General features: G+C 34.1%; 1 protein-coding gene across 9 annotated transcripts in view; it reads left to right on the top strand.

Annotated features, from left to right (window-relative positions):
- LOC128207571 (centrosomal protein of 170 kDa-like) overlaps positions 1 to 19,583 on the top strand; it is a 111,921-nt gene that overhangs the window by 46,554 nt on the left and 45,784 nt on the right. For 7 of the 9 annotated variants that reach the window (XM_052910590.1, XM_052910589.1, XM_052910588.1 and 4 more), the window contains 4 exons: positions 3,710 to 3,793; positions 6,126 to 6,332; positions 16,637 to 16,752; positions 19,342 to 19,514. In XM_052910590.1, coding sequence (XP_052766550.1) covers positions 3,710 to 3,793; positions 6,126 to 6,332; positions 16,637 to 16,752; positions 19,342 to 19,514 — 580 coding nt within the window. Of the gene's footprint in view, positions 1 to 3,709; positions 3,794 to 6,125; positions 6,333 to 13,317; positions 13,562 to 13,836; positions 13,856 to 16,636; positions 16,753 to 19,341; positions 19,515 to 19,583 lie in introns of those variants that run through there. The other 2 variants (XM_052910596.1, XM_052910597.1) reach the window with 2 other exon arrangements.

Genomic DNA, 19,583 nt, shown 5'->3' with positions numbered 1-19,583 from the left:
CGTTATAGGTTGATGCCAAAAAAAAATCTTTAAATTTTTACGCATTATTATGTTTAACTCATTTCACTTGATAATCAAAACAAAAAACAGCATAATTGATTGGTGTATAGATTAAGAAATATAAGCTATATTTTAGCGCATTTTTAATGGGAATTTGTGGCCATTGCACATAGCTATTTATCAAAATTGAACATTTTTAGTCACATTTTTAAATAATTCTTAACAAAAGATCTCTATTTCAAATTTTTCTTGAAATTTAATCATTGAAACAAGCATTTTTTTCACATTTCACACAAAGTTTCTTTTCCTGAAAAAAATCCATGAACGAGTCCCTTTAAATTGTAGGAAGTTCACCCATCAAAGTTTACAAAGTTGACTGTTTAATATTCCCTTCATATAGCATTTGTATGAAAAGCCTTTTCTTTGCAAAAGTGCTTATAAATTTTGATGTTTGTAAGGTGTAAGTGAAACTATTATATTTCCATATTAAGGTCACCACACCTTGATGAAATATGTAATTCAAATAATATACATAGTGCGTGAATATTCAAACAGGTCATGAGAATTTCCGTGTTGATGAAATTGAAGATTGAAAGGAATAATCCATTAAAAGTAATACGTAAGTTCATTTTAGACTTAGTGACTTCATGGTGTGCTTGTGTAACTGATAATTAAAACATGCTGAGTCTTAAGATAATGTACGGTATATCTCCTTTTTTTCGCTTTGAAAACAGCTATGTGAATTATGTACGGTAAATATGAGAACACGGGCGATGATTAAGAACAGTCTCTATTCTGAGTTCAGACGCAAGAGGTCAAACTGCGATCTTGATTTCATTTAAACTTATTTTCTATTTGAGTTCTGCATGATGATGAAATGCTTGCTGTTTTATATTACTATTTGAAATTGTACAATTTTTATTCCTTTCTTTTTGTTTAAAAAACATATGGATTAAAAATGATTCTTTGTAGTTTAATAAAAGTGTTTTTCTGGGTCTGAGTCTAGACTCTGACTGGAGACTGTTAGTACTCATGGACTCCGGTGTCCAGTCTAGACTCGTACTTGGGACTGTTAGTTATCATGGACTCCGGTGTCCAGTCTAGACTCGTACTTGGGACTGTTAGTTATCATGGACTCTGGTGTCCAGTCTAGACTCGTACTTGGGTCTGTTAGTTATCATGTACTCCGGTGTCCGGTCTAGACTCGTACTTGGGACTGTTAGTTATCATGGACTCTGGTGTAAAGTCTAGACTTGAGTTGAGACTGTTATAATATAGTTATCATGGACTCTGGTGTCCAGTCTTGACTCAGATTTGGGACTGTTGGTTATCATGGACTCTGGTGTCCATTTTGAGAGGCCATAAAAAAGTACACATTGTAGGGCTCGAACCAGTGACCAGTTTACCTACCTATACTGAAAATGGTGCATTTGTCTGTATCAGCCTCTTACCATGAAGGGTTCCTGGTTTAATCCCTGCCAGGGTTCATTCCATATGAACACCATTACTATGAGCTGTAGAGCAGCTCTTTCTAGCAGCTTTCCCAAATGGGCACCACTACTGACAGCCATGGAGCAATATCTTACTTAGCGAGTTTTTCAACAGAGGCAAAGCATGATTCCCGTTTTTGGCATAAACTATGTTTCAATAAAAATATCGTAAGAAGTTTATTTATAATATAGATTCTGCCCGTAACTTAATGGGTGTCCTCTTCCATCTTTAAGCAACTAAGATATATTATTGAGGATGATCCTATGATAATTTTTATTAGGATTTCATCATGAATCAGTGTTAACTAAAAGGAATGGCAGACGGCAAAATATTGTTGTGCTAATTACAATGTTTGATTATTGGAATGCTGCATATGAATTATTAATTCATTGAACACCAGGACTTGCCTCGAGCAATGGACAAAAACCTACAGTTCTGTGAGTTTGTGACCCCCTGGGCTTACATTGTTTTCAAAATTGATGATGGCATGAAAATACTGATATCTTGATTTTGATTACTTTCACTGGGATGGAAATGAAACAGAAAGAGTTCCCTAGCATACATGTACTGCCTCGGAATTTTCCATCATCACCGGAAACACATGAAAAATGTTCTACGTTTTCATTTTTAGCTCTACTGGCCAAAGGCCAGAAGAGCTTATGCGATGGTAATGTGTACGTAGTATGTGCGTCCGTGTGTCTGTGCGTTCGTGCGTCTGTAAACAATTGCTTGTGAACACGATACAGTCTTCAGTTTTGATTGTATCTTGATGAAAGTTGTACAGTATCTAGATATCCATTAGAGCTAGGTTCCTTTCGAAAACCAGCCAGATCCGCCCATGCATGCCTAGATTATGGCCCTTGATAGTATAAAAAAATGCTATTGTGTAAACAATTGGTTGTGAACACGATACAGTCTTCAGTTTTGATTGTATCTCGATAAAACTTGTACAGTATCTAGATATCAATTAGAGCTCGGTTCCTTTCGAAAACCAGCCAGATCCGCCCATGAATGCCTAGATTATGGGCCATGAAAGTTTCAAAGAAATGCTTTCTATTTTTAGCCAGGTCTGCATGAGCGAATTCTATTTTTAGCCAAGTTTACATGTACATGTAAATTCAAGTCTAGAGTTAAGGGAGACAATTTGCAAGTCTAGGATTTTGAGAGACAATTTGCTTTTTGCTTCTGCAGCTGATTTTGTGAATTACTCTGCCTTGTTCTTGTTGAAAGCCCAAAGGCCATTTTTTAGCTTTAAGTTCTGTAGTTTGCACATTCATCTTAACAAAATTGGTTGTGAATGTTTAAGTTATGCACCTGGTGTCATTACTGGCCACACCCAGGGTTCACAGGTTTGGTAAACATAAATCTGGAAAGGTTTGAAAATCTTTTTGTGTGTTCGTGCATCCATCTCGGCACAATTGATTGTGAATGTTTGTTCAAATTGATCAATGTTGTCCTAGGATGCCCTTGACTTTGACCAACTTTTTTAACTTTTAAAACTACAGAAATTTTTACTATGAGTACAGTTTTGAAAGCATTTTTTTTTTGGTCAGATGACTTACTTGGCACATATTAAAATAGTTCATGCCACTTATCTGCTTACAATACTTTCTGGGCTCAGATGTTGAACGTGCTACGTTTTCAGGTAACCCAAACACAAAACATAAAGTATATGTCTGTTGCCTTTTACCCATACATACATGCTCTGGATTGATATGACCACAAAAGCCATGCCAGTAGAGCATAGGCCCTTTTGGGCCTCTTGTGTTAAGTAATCACATCATGTCTGGTAATATTTATATTATTACATACTATCTGTATAAGTAATGCTGCAAAAAATAGATTCAAGCACATTTACACAGTTGATTCAAGTCCCATCTGAGGGATGTTCTCTTTGCTTCTCAGAAAGGATGGATGGTAGGGCTATTTAATCAAAGAATCTTGGGAGCTATTTCATATCTAGTAGGAATTTCATACCTTAGAGCAATTTCATTCCTAGGTGGGACTTTTTTTATCTCTTACATAGGAGCGATTTTATATCATGGTGGGTTTTTCAACAGTAGTTCTGCACTGTTGAAATCCCTCCTAGGTATGAAATCTCTCTCCTGTTTATACCAAAGCTGACTTTCACAATCGAGCAGCGCATCAGCTTAAAAGCATAATTTTATCCGTTCTTTAAATTTGATATACTGTTTAACATTGTTCATTTCTATTTCAGACATTTGTGAATAACTCCGGGATCCCGGAGCAAGAGTATGTGGTCCTTGAGCAGCACGACACCCTCCGACTTGGAAATGATCATATCCTTTATGGTGCAGGTGTTTGTGGGGGTTTGGGTGAAGGGGGTGGGGATAAATTTGTGGCACTTGTGAAAGACATTGTATTCTTGTATATCAGACTTGAATTTCTGGTCATGTGACCAATGCTGGAAAAAAAAGATTTTCAAGGTTTTCTGCAAGCCTCGCTATCAGTTTCTGCACATTCCTTCTGGTCGGTCCATTTTCCACGTTGGCAACATTCCCTTGAGTCAGATTTCCCATCTGCAACAATCCCTTGAGTTAGATTTCCCATCTGCACCAATCCCTTGAGTCAGATTTCCCATCTGCAACAATCCCTTGAGTTAAATTTCCCATCTGCACCAATCCCTTTAGTCAGATTTTCCCATCGGCAACATTCTCTTGGATCAGATTTTCCCATCTGCATGGGAAACATGAAAGATACTGGTTTGTTGTTATTATCTGTCTCAAGAGTTTCATTTGGAAAATAACACAGGTTTTCATTCTTCATTATCTTCTGTGTATAACACGTATAGATTTTCCTTTTGATACATTTATAAACAAAATCCTTAGACTAAACTTAATCTGTATTTGAAGTGGTGTCTTTGGCAAATTAAATGGACTGAATGGTTAAAGAAAACAGTTCTACTATATATCAGTTTATCTTGCAGGAATTATACTGATTAATTTACTATTGGTTCGTTTGAAGCTTTTAGAAGCAATACGAAGTTGCCATCCTTGTTAAATGTTGAAAGTTGTTTGCATTGGAAGATGTTATACTGATATATATATACTACACTTTAACAGTCATGTATTTTATTTATGTAATAGATACTGTACGAGTTTTTTATCGAAAGTGTCCTCTTACAGACGTAAGAAGCCATTTCTCTAGGACAAGCACCAATTTTGTCCGAGGCGAAGATGACACTTTTGAAGATAAAAAACAAATACTGTATCTCACTTATATTACAATAAGTGTATTGCATATATTATTGAGCAAATAAATGCATTAATAAATAAATAAATACAGATTTATAAATAGATAAATAGAAATATAAACATATAGAAATATAAACATTAGATTATTATCCTGGCATTTCTTAATACAATGTATCGGCTAGTGAAATTACTCAAAATTCCCGTGCATGGTCCACTTACAGCATGGTCCACTAACAACGGTAAGAAGACACTTTCAATAGCTCTGTATAGTCATGTAAATGAAATTATGAGATGAACATGAATAATTAATACCAGAGGGATATGCACTAAGTCATTAGAAGTTTGATTTCCAATATAAATGACCGAAGGGCAAGAAGAGTTGTATAATGTTACTGCACAAGTTAATCACGTACAAGAAGTCGTGTTAGTCTTAGGTTAAATATGGACAAGTTCAATAAACGTTACCCTAGAAGTTAATCACGCACAAGAAGTCATGCTAGTCTTTAGGTTAATATGGACGATTTGTATCCTGAGTATTTGTAATATTTCTGCTTGATTTGATTCTTGGATTATCAGCCACTTATGGCTGTCAGCTTAAGTGTTTGATTTGATTTCAATCATGGCTCGGTCAATATTTTCCTCTTGGTAACATAATAATTCCACTGGTCACTGGTCAGTTATGAAACAATTCATGGTATTATGAGATTATGGTTTATTACTGTTGATGGCATTATTTGATAAATCTTGCTGATAACTTGTTTGAAATACAGACCCTTGCGGTTGCGCCGCCACCTCAGTTTGTTCTGAACTTTATTTCAGTCCATAACACCATTATTAAACTTAAGGTCAAGATGGGTATGTAATATGGCATTTGAATTTTTTTTTTATTGAATTAACTTAATGTCTGCCAGGCCAGCTTAGCCAGCCTTACTCTTGTCAACGAAATCGACTTAATAGAAACACAGGCTGCCGTATGATGGACTCAGTGGCCTTGGTTTTGAATTTTCTTACTGCAAACAAATCGAAGAGCATTTGCATGTCATAAGTATAAAAATATTGTAAATGAAAATTGGCACTGAAGTCCCAATAAAGTTTTGATGCCGATGAAGGCGCAATGCTGGAACATTAAGATATAAAAGTTTTAAAAAACATAATGAGTTGGTGTGAATTTAGTTATTACAGTTTTACCCTATTGGCTCAAACTTGCTTGGCTCGAATTCCTCTTTGGCTTGAATTGGATGTTGATTTCTTTATACTGAAGATAAGTATTCAACTTGGAGCAACTTTTCTGTGGCTCAAGATAAATTCACAGGTACCTGGGTCTCCGGGAGTTAGAGCCAATGGGATTGGACTGTATTTAAGTCTATTCTCAGAAATAATTTTAAGTTACTACCAGTTTTTCTTAACTCCACTGCACATTCGTTAGTATACAGAATGGAGCGCTACGAGGAAGAACCGCCAGGGCGGAAGGAGACCGATAACCTCTATCCCCATGAGACATCTAGCTCCGTTGCCGACCTCTCTCACCATACCAACACAAATGGTCACCATGACGACGACCTCCCAAACTGGGCTAGCTCCCAGCAACATAATGAGGACCTGCAAAGTCCTATGGCAGAGTGTCGGGTGGGTATTTTTTAAGAAATGATTCTTGATATGCCTTTTCGTGTAAATGTTTGCCATTTTGACGCCACTCTTTATTCTCTACTCACTGGTTCAAATTTAAATTTCTATGTGTTTCTAAGTTGCGGTTTCTAAATTGTGAACCCGTATGTGATTCTATCAAGCCTTTATATTTCATATATGTGAACATACATTCGATTAGGTTTTCAATTATTTTAGCTTGTCTCTTTTTGGAGAAATAAGTCACGGTTTTGTCAAAGCTATTGGGCTGATTGTTCAGAAAATTGTTGAAGTTAACAACATCTCTAACGGTATCTGTTATTCAAATAAAACATTGGCATAATGCATGCGTGCCTGCATGATCACTCTTGCTGAGATTAGTTTAGAGTAATGCCCCTTCGCCAAATGAGAAAAACCGATGAGGATTTGCAAACGTTGCAGTGCCTTTTTTTTCCGTCTGCCTTCAGGGTTTGAATATAGCACTCAGACACGTGCAAAATGGGAATGATAATTGGAAAATGCGGTACTTGCAAAATTTTGCAAAAGCTATTGAAAAATAGCAACATCCAATTTGTCTTCTTTTTCTTTCTTTTCGTAAACTCACATAAAATGATGACGTAAACTCAAGCATGTTACACTTAGTGCACATTGTAGACTTTTTGTGTTCAGATTTTAGCAGGCAGAATTTGGCTAAAATCATTTTAATTTTGAGACTCAATCCATCATCATGAAAAGGTGAATTTTTACAACACAATTTTTTTAGAATGGATATTTGATATTGACGACAGCTGGTGGCGATGATCAAACTTATCAAACATAGAAGCCAAAATTAAAAAAAAAACTGTCCATACAAACTGTTACTAAATTGGAGACGAAACTCCACATAAAATTAACCTTCAAGCAAGATATTTTGTGCAGACTGCATATCAGACTTCCTCAATTAGTTTTCTATGTAAATATGAATCTAATGGCTTAGAAGGTGAATTGTTATGACACAGAAAACATTGTTTTTGTTAATTACATACTATTTCCCTATCAAAAACAAAGAAGTTAACAAAATATGGCAGTGACCTTCAGATTATATGAGTTGTCATTTTCAGCAAAAATTTGCAAGTACAATTTTTTCCTAATTTCAAGCCCTGGTCTATAAAGTTGGTGTCTGACTGACAGTGTTGTCATAGAAACGAAACTTGGTGACCATGTTGCCAGACTTAAAAAAATGTCAAATTATGTCCCTTGTTTAACTGGGGATAAAAAGGTGAGGACTGCGTAACTTGATTCCTGGCACTCTTGCTTGTTTTGAAAGTCTAAAAATTAACTCTTCTTTGAGGATGCCCTTATATTTTAGTCTTCTTAGAAAGCAACACTGGCTGAAGACTTATTAATTTTATTCCAATTTCATATATTTGAAATAAAGCCAGTTAAATTAAGGAAGGCCTCAGACATAATGAGGTTGCTTTTCTTTTTTTGGTACAATGACAATTGACAAATTATGTAAATGCGTTCATGACGAAATTTCAGCCCGCCACATCATAAATAATGTTTTGAATTAACTTTCTGTTTGTTCAGACTTAGTTAAGCTAATGTATTGTGATTTAGTTTATTATTATTACTTGTTGTTGTAACTTAAGTTATGCTTCCTCTTGACTGTAATATATGTCACTATGACTTTTAACTGAAAAGTTTAGCGGGACTTCGCCAGGAAGATTTGTCAATGGATAAGCTTTCTGCTTTAGTCATGGACAAAAGATTTTCAATAACAATTATAAGTAAATCTGAGTGCACATGCAAGCTTGGAGCTTGTTCAAAATACTTACACTATTGTTAAGCCCCGAAGGAATTGTTGTCATTTGTTTCTATAAATAATGGATTAGTTTTACTCTTAAGGTGAGATCTCATTAAGATAAATATAATAATTTTCAGATTTCATGATTGTTTATCGAAATTTTCTAGTGGTCTTATGTGAGACTTATCTTAACAATCATCTGAGAATATGAACAAAACAATTTAAACTTTAATGAAATTTTTTTTTTCCTGGGTAAAAGTGAGCAGTCGTAACTTGCATGAAAAAACTGAATAAGTTGCCCACAGAATAAATTTTGGCTAGTTACTGCCCCTTTAAATGATTTGATTGGTTGATTGTAGTTACTGGATAATTATTGACCACTCGATTATCATTTGGCTAACTGTAGCCCAACCAGAAAAATAGCCAGTCTTACACAATTGGCAGCTGAATGTGAAAGTGGCTGCTTAAGACAGGTGGCCACTTACTCAAGGTGGGAAAATGCTGCCACTTAAGCTTTGTTTATACAGGGGTCTATTCCATCTCTTTTAAATGACAAATGATTGGCTCCTCAATCTACCTGAAAATTTATACAGTCAAACTAGTATTAAGTGGCCAAATTTCGAAAAAATTCAAAGTGGCTGCTTAAGACAGGTGGCCACTTAATCCAGGTGGAAAAATTTGATTGGATGATGAAAATTTCCGAGGCAGTCACATAGCAAATAACATGCAATATGTCATTGAATTATCATAGCGTGAAATGTCAGTGACAGGGGATAAGTGGCCTTTAATTAGTGCCAGTATGGCTGCATGAGTTCAATTATTAGTGACTGCATCCAGGTAAGACAGTTGACTATTAAATGCAAGTTCTTTTTATAAATAAACGTAAGGGAGGAATTTGGAGTGGCCAGTTAATTCAGGTCACTGCTTAATACAGGTGATCATCCAACTGGGTTTTTACTGTATATAGATGGATGTATAATAGGTGGCGCTCTTAGCCAATGTACCAATAATTGGCATTGGAGGAGGGTTGTATATGCGACATGGCACTTAATGTTTAAAGAGCTAAGAAATGGCCCATGCAGTCTGATGTATTCTTAAGAGAAGCAATGAGAAAGTACTCATGGGGGCATATTCAATATTGTTCTTTTCACGCCTGAGTGATTCGATTCAGTCCATTGGCCAGTTATTTTTACAGTCCAATCATAACTTTTGGATTCTTATTCTTAAAATTAAGTGAGGTCTAAGGCTGTTATAACATACAGGCCCTGATAGCACTGTCACAATTTAAATAGGACGTTTAACTGCATATATAAAATAAACTTTGGATGAACTGACCATTCAGCTATTATTCCTGAAATAATCTATAAATTGTTGCTTCAGAAATATCATTTTTGAAAAGTTATTGTATGATACGTTTTTTGATGATATGGCTCCATTACATATAATACTTTATTATAAAAGAATTTAGATAGGATTTTTATCATTACTTCATCATCATTGTGTAATGAGAATTACTTCTAATGAATTTTGAATGATATTTCACTTGACTGATAACGATTACTTTGCTTAAACGTGCACTATAAAATCTGCACAGTTCACAGTGCATCTGTCGATTATGTTATAATGAAATATTCTCGGAACCAATTGTTTTTATTTTAGAGAGTTTTTGCTTAAGCTCAGAGATAATTAATTTTTGTTTTTGTTTTAATCGAAATTAGGCTTTAGAGTAAATGAGCACAAGTTCTAATACTTAAGTGCTTTGCATCATTATTTTTAACAAGACCTAGCTGCTAGTTTATGAAATCTCGATTTTGAGGATGACCGTAAAGCACTTTACAAATGCAGGGCTTGCAGGCTAGTTCTTATTTCAACCACCGGATAACTTTGCAAACCACACAATCTCATAAAGATAATTATGTATTTATATTATGCATTATTGTGTCTACTTCTTTAAAAGCTGCACTTTCACTACAATTGATTGTGGATTTTGTTTTAGTTTTTTTCTCTCGGATCAGCTTATTTTGGTATCAATGCCTTTAATTCAGGCATATAAGATGATTCATAATATAACAGATCTCAATTGGTTGGAAAACTGCCGAAAAAAACTAATTTTTCTTAAAGCATTTTTAACGCTTTTAGCAGTATTAAAATATCAATTTTCGATCATAAATATGAAAAAACCTGCGATCTGATCTTTTGTAAGCAGTTATGCATCCCTGGTTTCCAGACATTCCAAGACAAAAAATTAAAAAAAGTTGTTGATACAGTCAATCTGTGAGAGTGCAGCTTTAATAATGCTGTTATCATCATCATTATTATTATTATTATTATTGTTCCTATTTGCTCCTACCAGCAGCGTGAATCCGTCGGGTATTTCTACGCATGTTTTCCCACTAGTGTCCTGGTAGGTGTCCTCGTGCATGGTTTAAAAAGTTCTGTCCAGTTTCTTTTGTTATAGCATTTTATGATTTATGGTGCCTTTTTTTGGTTTATTTACAAAATTATTATTTATATCTGTGTAGCTTGTCTGTGTTCCAACAAAATAAGTCAAAGGCCGTGTGTAAGCTTATTTATACTTGACTCGGGCAAGGCTATTTGGCAAGTGCTCCTGTAAGATTGTTAGTCATTTAAGGTTTTTTGAGTGCACAGATAGAATGTAACCCTGGTTAAAGCTACCCTGTTCTTTAGCGTACACCAGTGGGTAGCACTGTCACATGGGACCCCAAATTAACATCCCTCCCGAAAAAAAAGGTAATTTTTTAGTGGTGCAGTAGGGAACCAATCCTGCAACCCCTGAATTGACAGTCAAGATTTTTACCCCTAGACCACGGATCTACCACAAGATCTAGGCCCATATTCAATATGATTCTTATCCTTATTCTTAGACATCAATCATTGATTACATTCAGTCTGTTGGTCAACTATTCTTACTGTCCAATCAAAGCTCTTGGATAGTGATCTTAAATTTAAGTTAAATCTTAGTTTGATATTAAATATGCCATGCCCGCTGGTTACAGCCCCACTACCCATTGATAAATTGCCTTGGTGTTTTAAAATTGCACCTGTATGTCGTGCAGGGGTTCATAATTTCTGGACAAATCCTGAAGTAAAATGCAATTTCAGACTTTTTTCAAACAATTGCAATGGCTTTTATTGTAAGTTATCTTTTATGACTGAAATAAAGGCATTGATGCCAAAACCAGCTGATTCTGGGATGAAAATTTTAAAAAATGTCAAAACTGTTAATCTGTGAGAGTGCAGCTTTTAGAAAATAATATCAGGTGGACTATATTGGCATTAAGCAATCTATGTTAAATCATATTTTTAAGATTTTTGTTTAAATCATCCTTTAAAAAAGGAAGTACTAAAAATTGGCCACTATAATTTAATTACTTTGTATAACAGTTACGCTGATATTAAATTCAACACTATTTGCATATAAACATTTCTGTTATTTTTATTTCTTTTTTTATATTGTTACGGTACACGCTTGCTTTCCCATATATATTATGATTTTTTCATTCATTGTGGTTTTATGTGCCCTGGTATAGTTTCATATCTGTTACGTAAAAAAACTGAAGCATATGATATATATGTGGCTTCGTAAAATATTAAATTACCTTGCATCCATGATCATGTTACAAACCTTTACGCTTTAACGTTTTAAAATCTGATGGGATTGGTAAACATTATAAAACATTTTGATGTGAATATTATAAATTTTTTGGATTTACTCGTGTGCATGTTGAGTTTAAATGAAAAAAAGTTCAAGACTGTAAATCATTGTAAATAATATTTTTTTCGATGTAAGTGTTATCACATACATAATTATAATGCCAAATTCTTATAATAGTTATAATTATATAATAACAAATACTTTATAATATATTGGAATATTTCTTAACTATATATTGGTCTATCTTCATTATTTCATCATTATTTGTCTTCACATAATTATATTATGCTTAGAAGCCCAAATGCTTATCATAGTTATGATTGTATTATTATAATTTATCGGAATATCTCTCCACTAAAAACTGGTGGAACTAATGATTATTTGTCTACAAATAATTATATAATGCCAACAGCCTTAATGCTTATCAGAACATATTTATAATTACTATTTATTGGAATATCTCTCAACTAAAAATAGATGGAATTTGATTGCTTTTCTGCACATTATTATAATATGCTAACAGCCTAAATGCTTATCATGGTTATAATTACATAATTAAAATTGATTGGAATATCTTTCAGCTTGAAATTAACAGAACATGATTGTAAATTTTGAGTAATGATGAGCTGAAATTTTATTTCAAAACTAGAATTATCTCTTGGCAAAAACAGCAGGAGTTTTGAGATGATAAAATAGCTCAGTTTTCTCAAAGTAGAGGCATGTGAAACATGTAAGATAAAGAATAAAGTGGTCTCTCCCGTGGAATCAGTGATTTTAGATAACTTTCCATGCAACATTTTCCCTTTCGTTTGGAGAAAATGTATGAGAAATCATGCCTTTATGCTTTCATTTTTGGATTACTAGAGGGGAAACAAGACTGAGGCTGTTTAGTGGCATAAATAAATATTTCAGAAATCATGGCACAATTTCTTCTTTTCGGATTAATCGATGAATGTCTAATCGATTTTACTTTCATTGCACAGCTCTCAAAAATGGATTGTTTTGACAACTTTTATATTTTTGTCTTGGAATAAGCCAACTTTTGCGTGAATGTCTGGAAAGCAGTGTTATAAGACTGCCGACATAAGAATCAGATCCCAGTTTTTATATTAAAATTGAGGATTTATGGTTAAAAGCATTACTAACGATTTAAGAAAAAAGAAAATTTCGGAAGTTTTTCAAACAAATGAGGTCTGTTTTATTGTGAAATATATTATGACTGAAGTGAAGGCATTTATGCCAAAATCAGCTGATTCTGAGACAAAAAAAGATGAAGAGGTCAAAATTGTCAATCTGTGATTAACTATTCAAAAAACATGTTACAAAACTTGCCGATATGAGCAGTCCGGATAACAAGAGGAAAAACAACCAAATATTAATGGAGTTAATGTAATAACTGTCAGAAATTTTACTTTCATTTTGAAAAATGTACCAGAATTTTTTTTTTACTGGTTTACGTCTACTGTGGATTAAAAGAAGCAGAGTGGTCTAGCGGTAAAGAGGTTCGGGGTTGACCTTTCATGGGTTGGCTTTGATCCCTGGGGTTGTGGGTTCGATCCCCACCTGAGGGTAACATTCTCATGGCCTCTATTAAAGGACACAGTACTTGTTCCTTTTTGTTAAATTCGAGGAAACAAACTCTAGAGTGATTCATATATGTTTTAAGCAGCCTCCAAATTCAAGCTGAAATAAATTGAAATACACATATTGATATTCGACACCTGAGGCATCAGTAATTCACAGTGCTTAGAGATTTTACTTTATACCAAGGTAATGTGCAAGAAAACATGCAATATGATCGTTATTTTGGATTTAAAGAGGCAAAAAAAACACGTTACTATCAGCGGCATCTGTAATTGTATTCTGTTCGATGAGTTTTATTGTGATGTGTTCTTATTGACCTGGAGTTAAGTAGCTTCAGCCGCCTTTTCTGCACGTTAAGCATTCTTTGCTGGGTTCTGATAATTACTGTAGTGATGAACTTATGTATTTTTTGTGTTGAAGTGTTTGGGAATATGTACAGCTTTGTTATTATTTGATCATGGATATGATATATAAGATGAGGTTGGATATATTGTGTATTAGAATTATTGGCATTAAATGTGTTAATGATATTTTGTACAAATTGCAATGTTCAATATGGTTTTAAATCTATGAAGTTTTATACATCAGTACCCGTTAAAGGGACTTGCTCTTGTTAGGTAAAATGCATTTTTTTAGCTGGACTATTCGAAGAATAGGTGGGCTATACTACTCGCCCCAGCGTCAGCATCGGCGTCCGGTTAAAGTTTTAGGGCAAGTTGGGATTTTCACTTATAAGTCCAATACCCTACATTCAATTGACTTAATACTTCACACAGTTGTTCAGGGCCATCACATGATGAGGTTAGATAACTCCATATTATTCTTTACACAGATTATGGCCCCTGATTGACTATGAAACTTAGGTTAAAGTTTTAGGGCAAGTTGGAATATTTATTAATAACTTCTATATCCTTTGTTCAATTGACTTAATACTTCACACAGTTGTTCAGGACCATCACACAATGAGGTTACATAACTCCATATTATCCTAAATACAAGTTATGGCCCCTGATTGACTTAGGTTAAAGTCTTAGGGCAGGTTAAAGTTTTAGGAAAATTTGGGATTTTCACTTAAAACTCCAATACCATTCATTCAATTGACTAAATACTTCACACAGATGTTCAGAGCCATCACATAATGAGGTTAGATAACTCCATATTATATTTTATACAAATTATGGCCCCTGATTGACTATGGAACTTAGGTTTAAGTTTTAGGGCAGGTTGGGATATTGTTTAAAATAACTTCTATACCCTTCATTCAATTGAATTAATACTTCACACAATTGTTCAGGACCATCACCCAATGAAGTTACATAACTCCATATCCCTAATACAAGTTATGGCCCTGATTGACTTAGGTTAAAGTTTTAGGCAAGTAAAGTTAAAGGCAAGTTGGGATTTTAATAAAAAAACTTCTATATCGTTCATTTAATGCACTTGATAAAATTCAAAATTATTTACGACCATCTTACAACAAGAAACATAACTCCGTTTTAAGCCTAAATACAAATTATGGCCCTTGAATTTATTTTTATTTTTTTATTTTATTTTTATTTCCTTTGAAAGGCATATTTGTTTAATCTTAACCACATTTTCATAATGGGAAATCAAGTTATTTGAATGACTTGTGTCATTGTTTGGGCAGGCTGGTGGGAGGGCAGCATCAAATTCACCTTATATATCAAATAATTTTAGTTAGGTTTGACATAAAGAGACCAATCTTGGTATTATTACATCGTTATTGTATTCTAAGTCAAAGCGGCGTAGTCGAGCGCGCTGTCTTATGACGGCTCTTGTTTTATACCAAATAAAGTGTGGCAAATCATTAAGAGAGTTAAAACTAAGATATATACTTGACAGACAGCTGGAACCTTTCAGCAAATGATGATGTTTGCTCAAATATCGCTTGAAGACCACAATTTTGAAAAACATTAGAATTATGCGATTCAGCAATTCGTAATAGCGTGATAGGTTGATTTACAGTGTGTGATGTTATCAATGTATTCTTAAAATGTCAAAATATCCATTAAGTGTTGTATAAGTCCTTGTGGTCTAGTAGCTTATACATCCTTTTTTCACTATTTCTTTACCGGCGTGGGTTGGCAACACACCAAAATATTTTTTTTTACTTTAATTTTTATTTTTTCTAAAATTTTGGTGTCAAAGAGTAAAATAATTATAATATTAGTGTTTCAGATGCATTACTGTGAAATAAAAAATATGAGCAAGACTCTTTAATATATAACTGGTATAGGTGTCTGCCACTTATACCCAAGAGGTAGTGGGTTCAATCCAAACCAGGTGTACTTTCTCATGGCCTTTCAAAATAGACACCAGTACAGGTTTTCTAACCCAGGTAATTGATTCTTATATAATTCTATAAGCTATACTCAGCTCTCGTCAGAATCGAAGCTAAAAGAAATTAGTATAAAAAAAATAACATATCTGAGTTGTACTTGAATGAAAATTGTTTGATGATCTATATAACGTGCCATTCGTTGGTAAAGCTGGTATCGTGCTCATTTGCGATACAATGGCGCAATAAAACACAATGTTTACTGCAATGTGAAAGTGAAAAGATAGATGATTACCTCTGGTTCAATGTATTCTCAAGATGAATGCATAAAAACATTTCGTTTTACAAACTGTTTGAAACCAGTTACTGCAGATGCAATTCATTTCGGTGAATTCATTTGTGATGCATCTGTGTTTTTGTTATCTGTTCAGTGAGTTTTGGATATTGCATGAAATTAAGTGGTTTTCAAGGTATTTCTGGGCATTTATAATGAAGAATGCAATAACAGTGACTTATTTATGTATGAAATTGTCATTCATGAAATAAATATTGTACTTCTTTTAAATAAACACATTGTGATATAAGTTTATTTGCAATTTAAGATGAAAGAATGATAAAAAAACGATGAATTATTGTAGCTAAATTGTATGAGATGAATGGATATAGTTTTCAGTTGTATGAATATAACAATATGGAGGATGGAGAAACATGTTCTAATAATTCATTCATTTCTTAATGGGCTGATTTCATATGAAATAAGTATGCTGCATGATAAGCCCTTTGGCTGTCAATATAGTCATCATGCAGTTATTGGCCAAATGCAAATTATGTCGATTGCCAATAAACTTTTAAACTTTTGAAACTTTGAATTATTATGTAGGCAATATTGTTTTAGAATTCCAACCTGATAATGTTTTTTGGAAATTAATCATGTGCAATAGAAATTCTTTGATCTTTTTCAGGGTTGCATAGCGGAGCAGCGTATTGAGCACACATGTGCGGAGGGTTGTCACGAGTCGGAAACTGCCCACCGAGACCTTGATCGGAGCTATAGTGAAACTAGCATCGCCTCATTCAGGTAAAATATCTATGCTACATATATGGTGTTTATTAGCTACAAATGACAATGAAATTGTAATGTATATTTTTATCACAATAATGTAGTTTAAGTGAGCAAATTATTTTGTGACTGATGGTTCTCACTAGGACATTAGGCCTATAATAGATCAAGCAATAGCTGTGCTAGGCTATTTCAGGTTTCATTGATCGTTTTGAGTTTGTTTGTTTTCAAGGAAACAAGTTTTTGGTATTGTTTGAGCCTCAGTGCTGTTATTTGCATGCAAAAAACTTCGACCTTGGTCATAGCTAAAAAAACTGTTCAAGATTTCCAAATGAAACTTGGTATGAAGGTTTCCGCAGAGTCAATTTACACATGTATGGTAGGGCCTGTAACTCTTGCTTTAATATTTGTTATGGCCCTTTTTGACTGCAGAATAAAACGTGGCATTCACTTCATGGCACTATTGGTTTGAGCAATAATTATTTCAACATAGCATTTTCATTTTTAAGATACCGTAATTCACCTTAGAGTTCGGACACTCTAAGAATTTGGACACCCTGAATTATTTGCAAAAATTATTTACTTTGCGTACCTATTTTTTTTGACACACAAAGGTCATTAATCTTAACTTTCACAGTTGCCATATACAAAGTTTTAGCACAATAAATAGATTTACTGGTAATAATATGTGAAAAGTAGACAAGTGCTACATGTATATGTATATGCAAAAGGCAAAATAGTCGTGACAGAAAAGAGAAGGAAGCTTTGAAGCTTATACTGGGTCTGGCTTAGTATGATTTAATTGAGCACATAATATTATGTCAGTTAAAGCTGCTTGCCATCAGGTACAATGATGACCATTGGGTTTTCCTTCTCTGTTTACTGTTGTAAATTTAAACCGATTGATAGAAACTAATAACTAATCCTCATTTCTAAATTAAAATCTTTCTTCTCTGTATGTGAGTCGCCATTGAAATGACTTAATACATTCATTACATATAAATTCATTCGGTGCATTAATTAATTAATATTTATGGGTAATATCTGGCTAATAGAACTGTTCATGGTATATTATGAGCAGTAATGAACAAATGGTTAGCCTATAAGACTCTGGATCAGAGGGACTGAGGTTCGAACCCTACTCAAAGCTTCGTCAATGATAGTACTAATTATCACCCAGAAATGATAAATGGTTCTTTATCACATGTACATGCAGATTTCTAAACACTGTACATATGTTCGTAGCTAAAAAGCACATACATATTATGTTCATCATTTTGGACCTAAAATAAATCTTACCTACATGGTTTACTTTATTTCAACCTATGGTTAACAATAAATTTACCAAAAAAAACCATTATTCTATGCATGGGTTGACAGTTTACATATAAATATTCACCAACACCAGTAGTTATCTATTTTATTGTCCAAATTACATCATTTACTTGAAATCATCTATTCTATTTAACAGGTCGCTTGATTTGAAATCTAGCATTTTCAAGTGTTTAATGTGGTTTATGTTTGGGAAATTGAGCAAGAAAATTGCCCACTTGTTCCATCTCAGCATTTGCATACTTGGTAGTCAGGCCACAATTAAAAAAACAGTTGGTTGTTTTGCCTTACATGACTGACTCTTAAATTTACCTGCAACCCAATTCTTTTTTAGCCTCTTAGGTTATTGTTGTTGTTTTTTCTGTTCAAATAATCTTTTTTCATAAAAAAAGATAGCGAAAAATATAACAACCTACATACCAGTCCCTCAAAATGGGGGTCTGATCAGGACCAAAAATGTATTTTGAAATTGTGGCCTTACTAACATTTTTTTCTGCACATAATCTTGTGAAAATGATCAAGTCCCATTAGGTAAGACTATGGTTGTTGTTATTCTGTATAATTCTATGGACATGTCATTGATGCTACATCCAGTTGTTTAAACCTGGTTAATTCTTTGGATTGGTCAAAGTTTGCCACAATGGTTATTGATTGATCCATTTTTATACAGTAATGATGATTAACCAATCAAATTATTAATGTGTGCATACTGGCTAAAAGATAACCTTTGGATTACTTATCCAAGTTTAATACAATCAGCTGCTGTTCGTTTTTCCGAAGTTATCCAAGTTTAATACAATCAGCTGCTGTTTGTTTTTCCGAAGTAGAAGTTGCACTGCTTGGTGTTGTCTTTGGCAGGGGCAGCATTATGAAAACCTGATCATGTTATCCATTATGCACCAGTTAATCTCGTAAATAATGCAATGGTAATACCCATATGTTATAGTTTTAAGTAGAAAATGAAGGAAAATAATTATGGGGACTCTCTGAGTTGACTGAAATAAAACCAAGATCTTTTTGATAGGTACAGACTCAAGATTCAAGGCCAAACAAACACCAAACCAGAGACAAAGCTAGTCCTATATAGCTCAAGCTAATATGTTTTATGGAGTAGATTATAGGTTATGGGTTACTCATCAATGGGGAAAAATATTGAGTGTTAGGTTCGGGTTTGATTCAATCATTTTATGTTGTTATGCTCTGTTGTAGTAAGGGATGGCATTCCTAACACATGTTTATGGCGTTGTTGATCTTGGATGTTCTATGTGTTTCCAGTCTGGGATGTAACACATGGCCGAAGAAGCGTTACAAGGGGTCGATCAAGAAAACTGCGCAGGAGATATTCGCTGCGATGGATGAGGAATGCTCCAACGTCGACGGGCTAATCGACACAGTCCCCAGTCGCGTTTTACGGGGAACCGGAGCCCCCATGAATATTCTCCCTAATGGTAGGTGTTTTCGTAGAGAGGATGGTTTGGAAGTTTTGTTGGATCTTTAAACTAGATGTGTGTCAAATT

The sequence above is a fragment of the Mya arenaria genome, chromosome 11, assembly GCF_026914265.1.
Source record: "Mya arenaria isolate MELC-2E11 chromosome 11, ASM2691426v1".
NCBI classification, from domain to species: Eukaryota; Metazoa; Mollusca; class Bivalvia; order Myida; family Myidae; genus Mya; species Mya arenaria.
The sequence above is the reverse complement of the archived record's forward strand: the minus strand, read 5'-3'. Positions and strand labels throughout refer to the sequence as shown.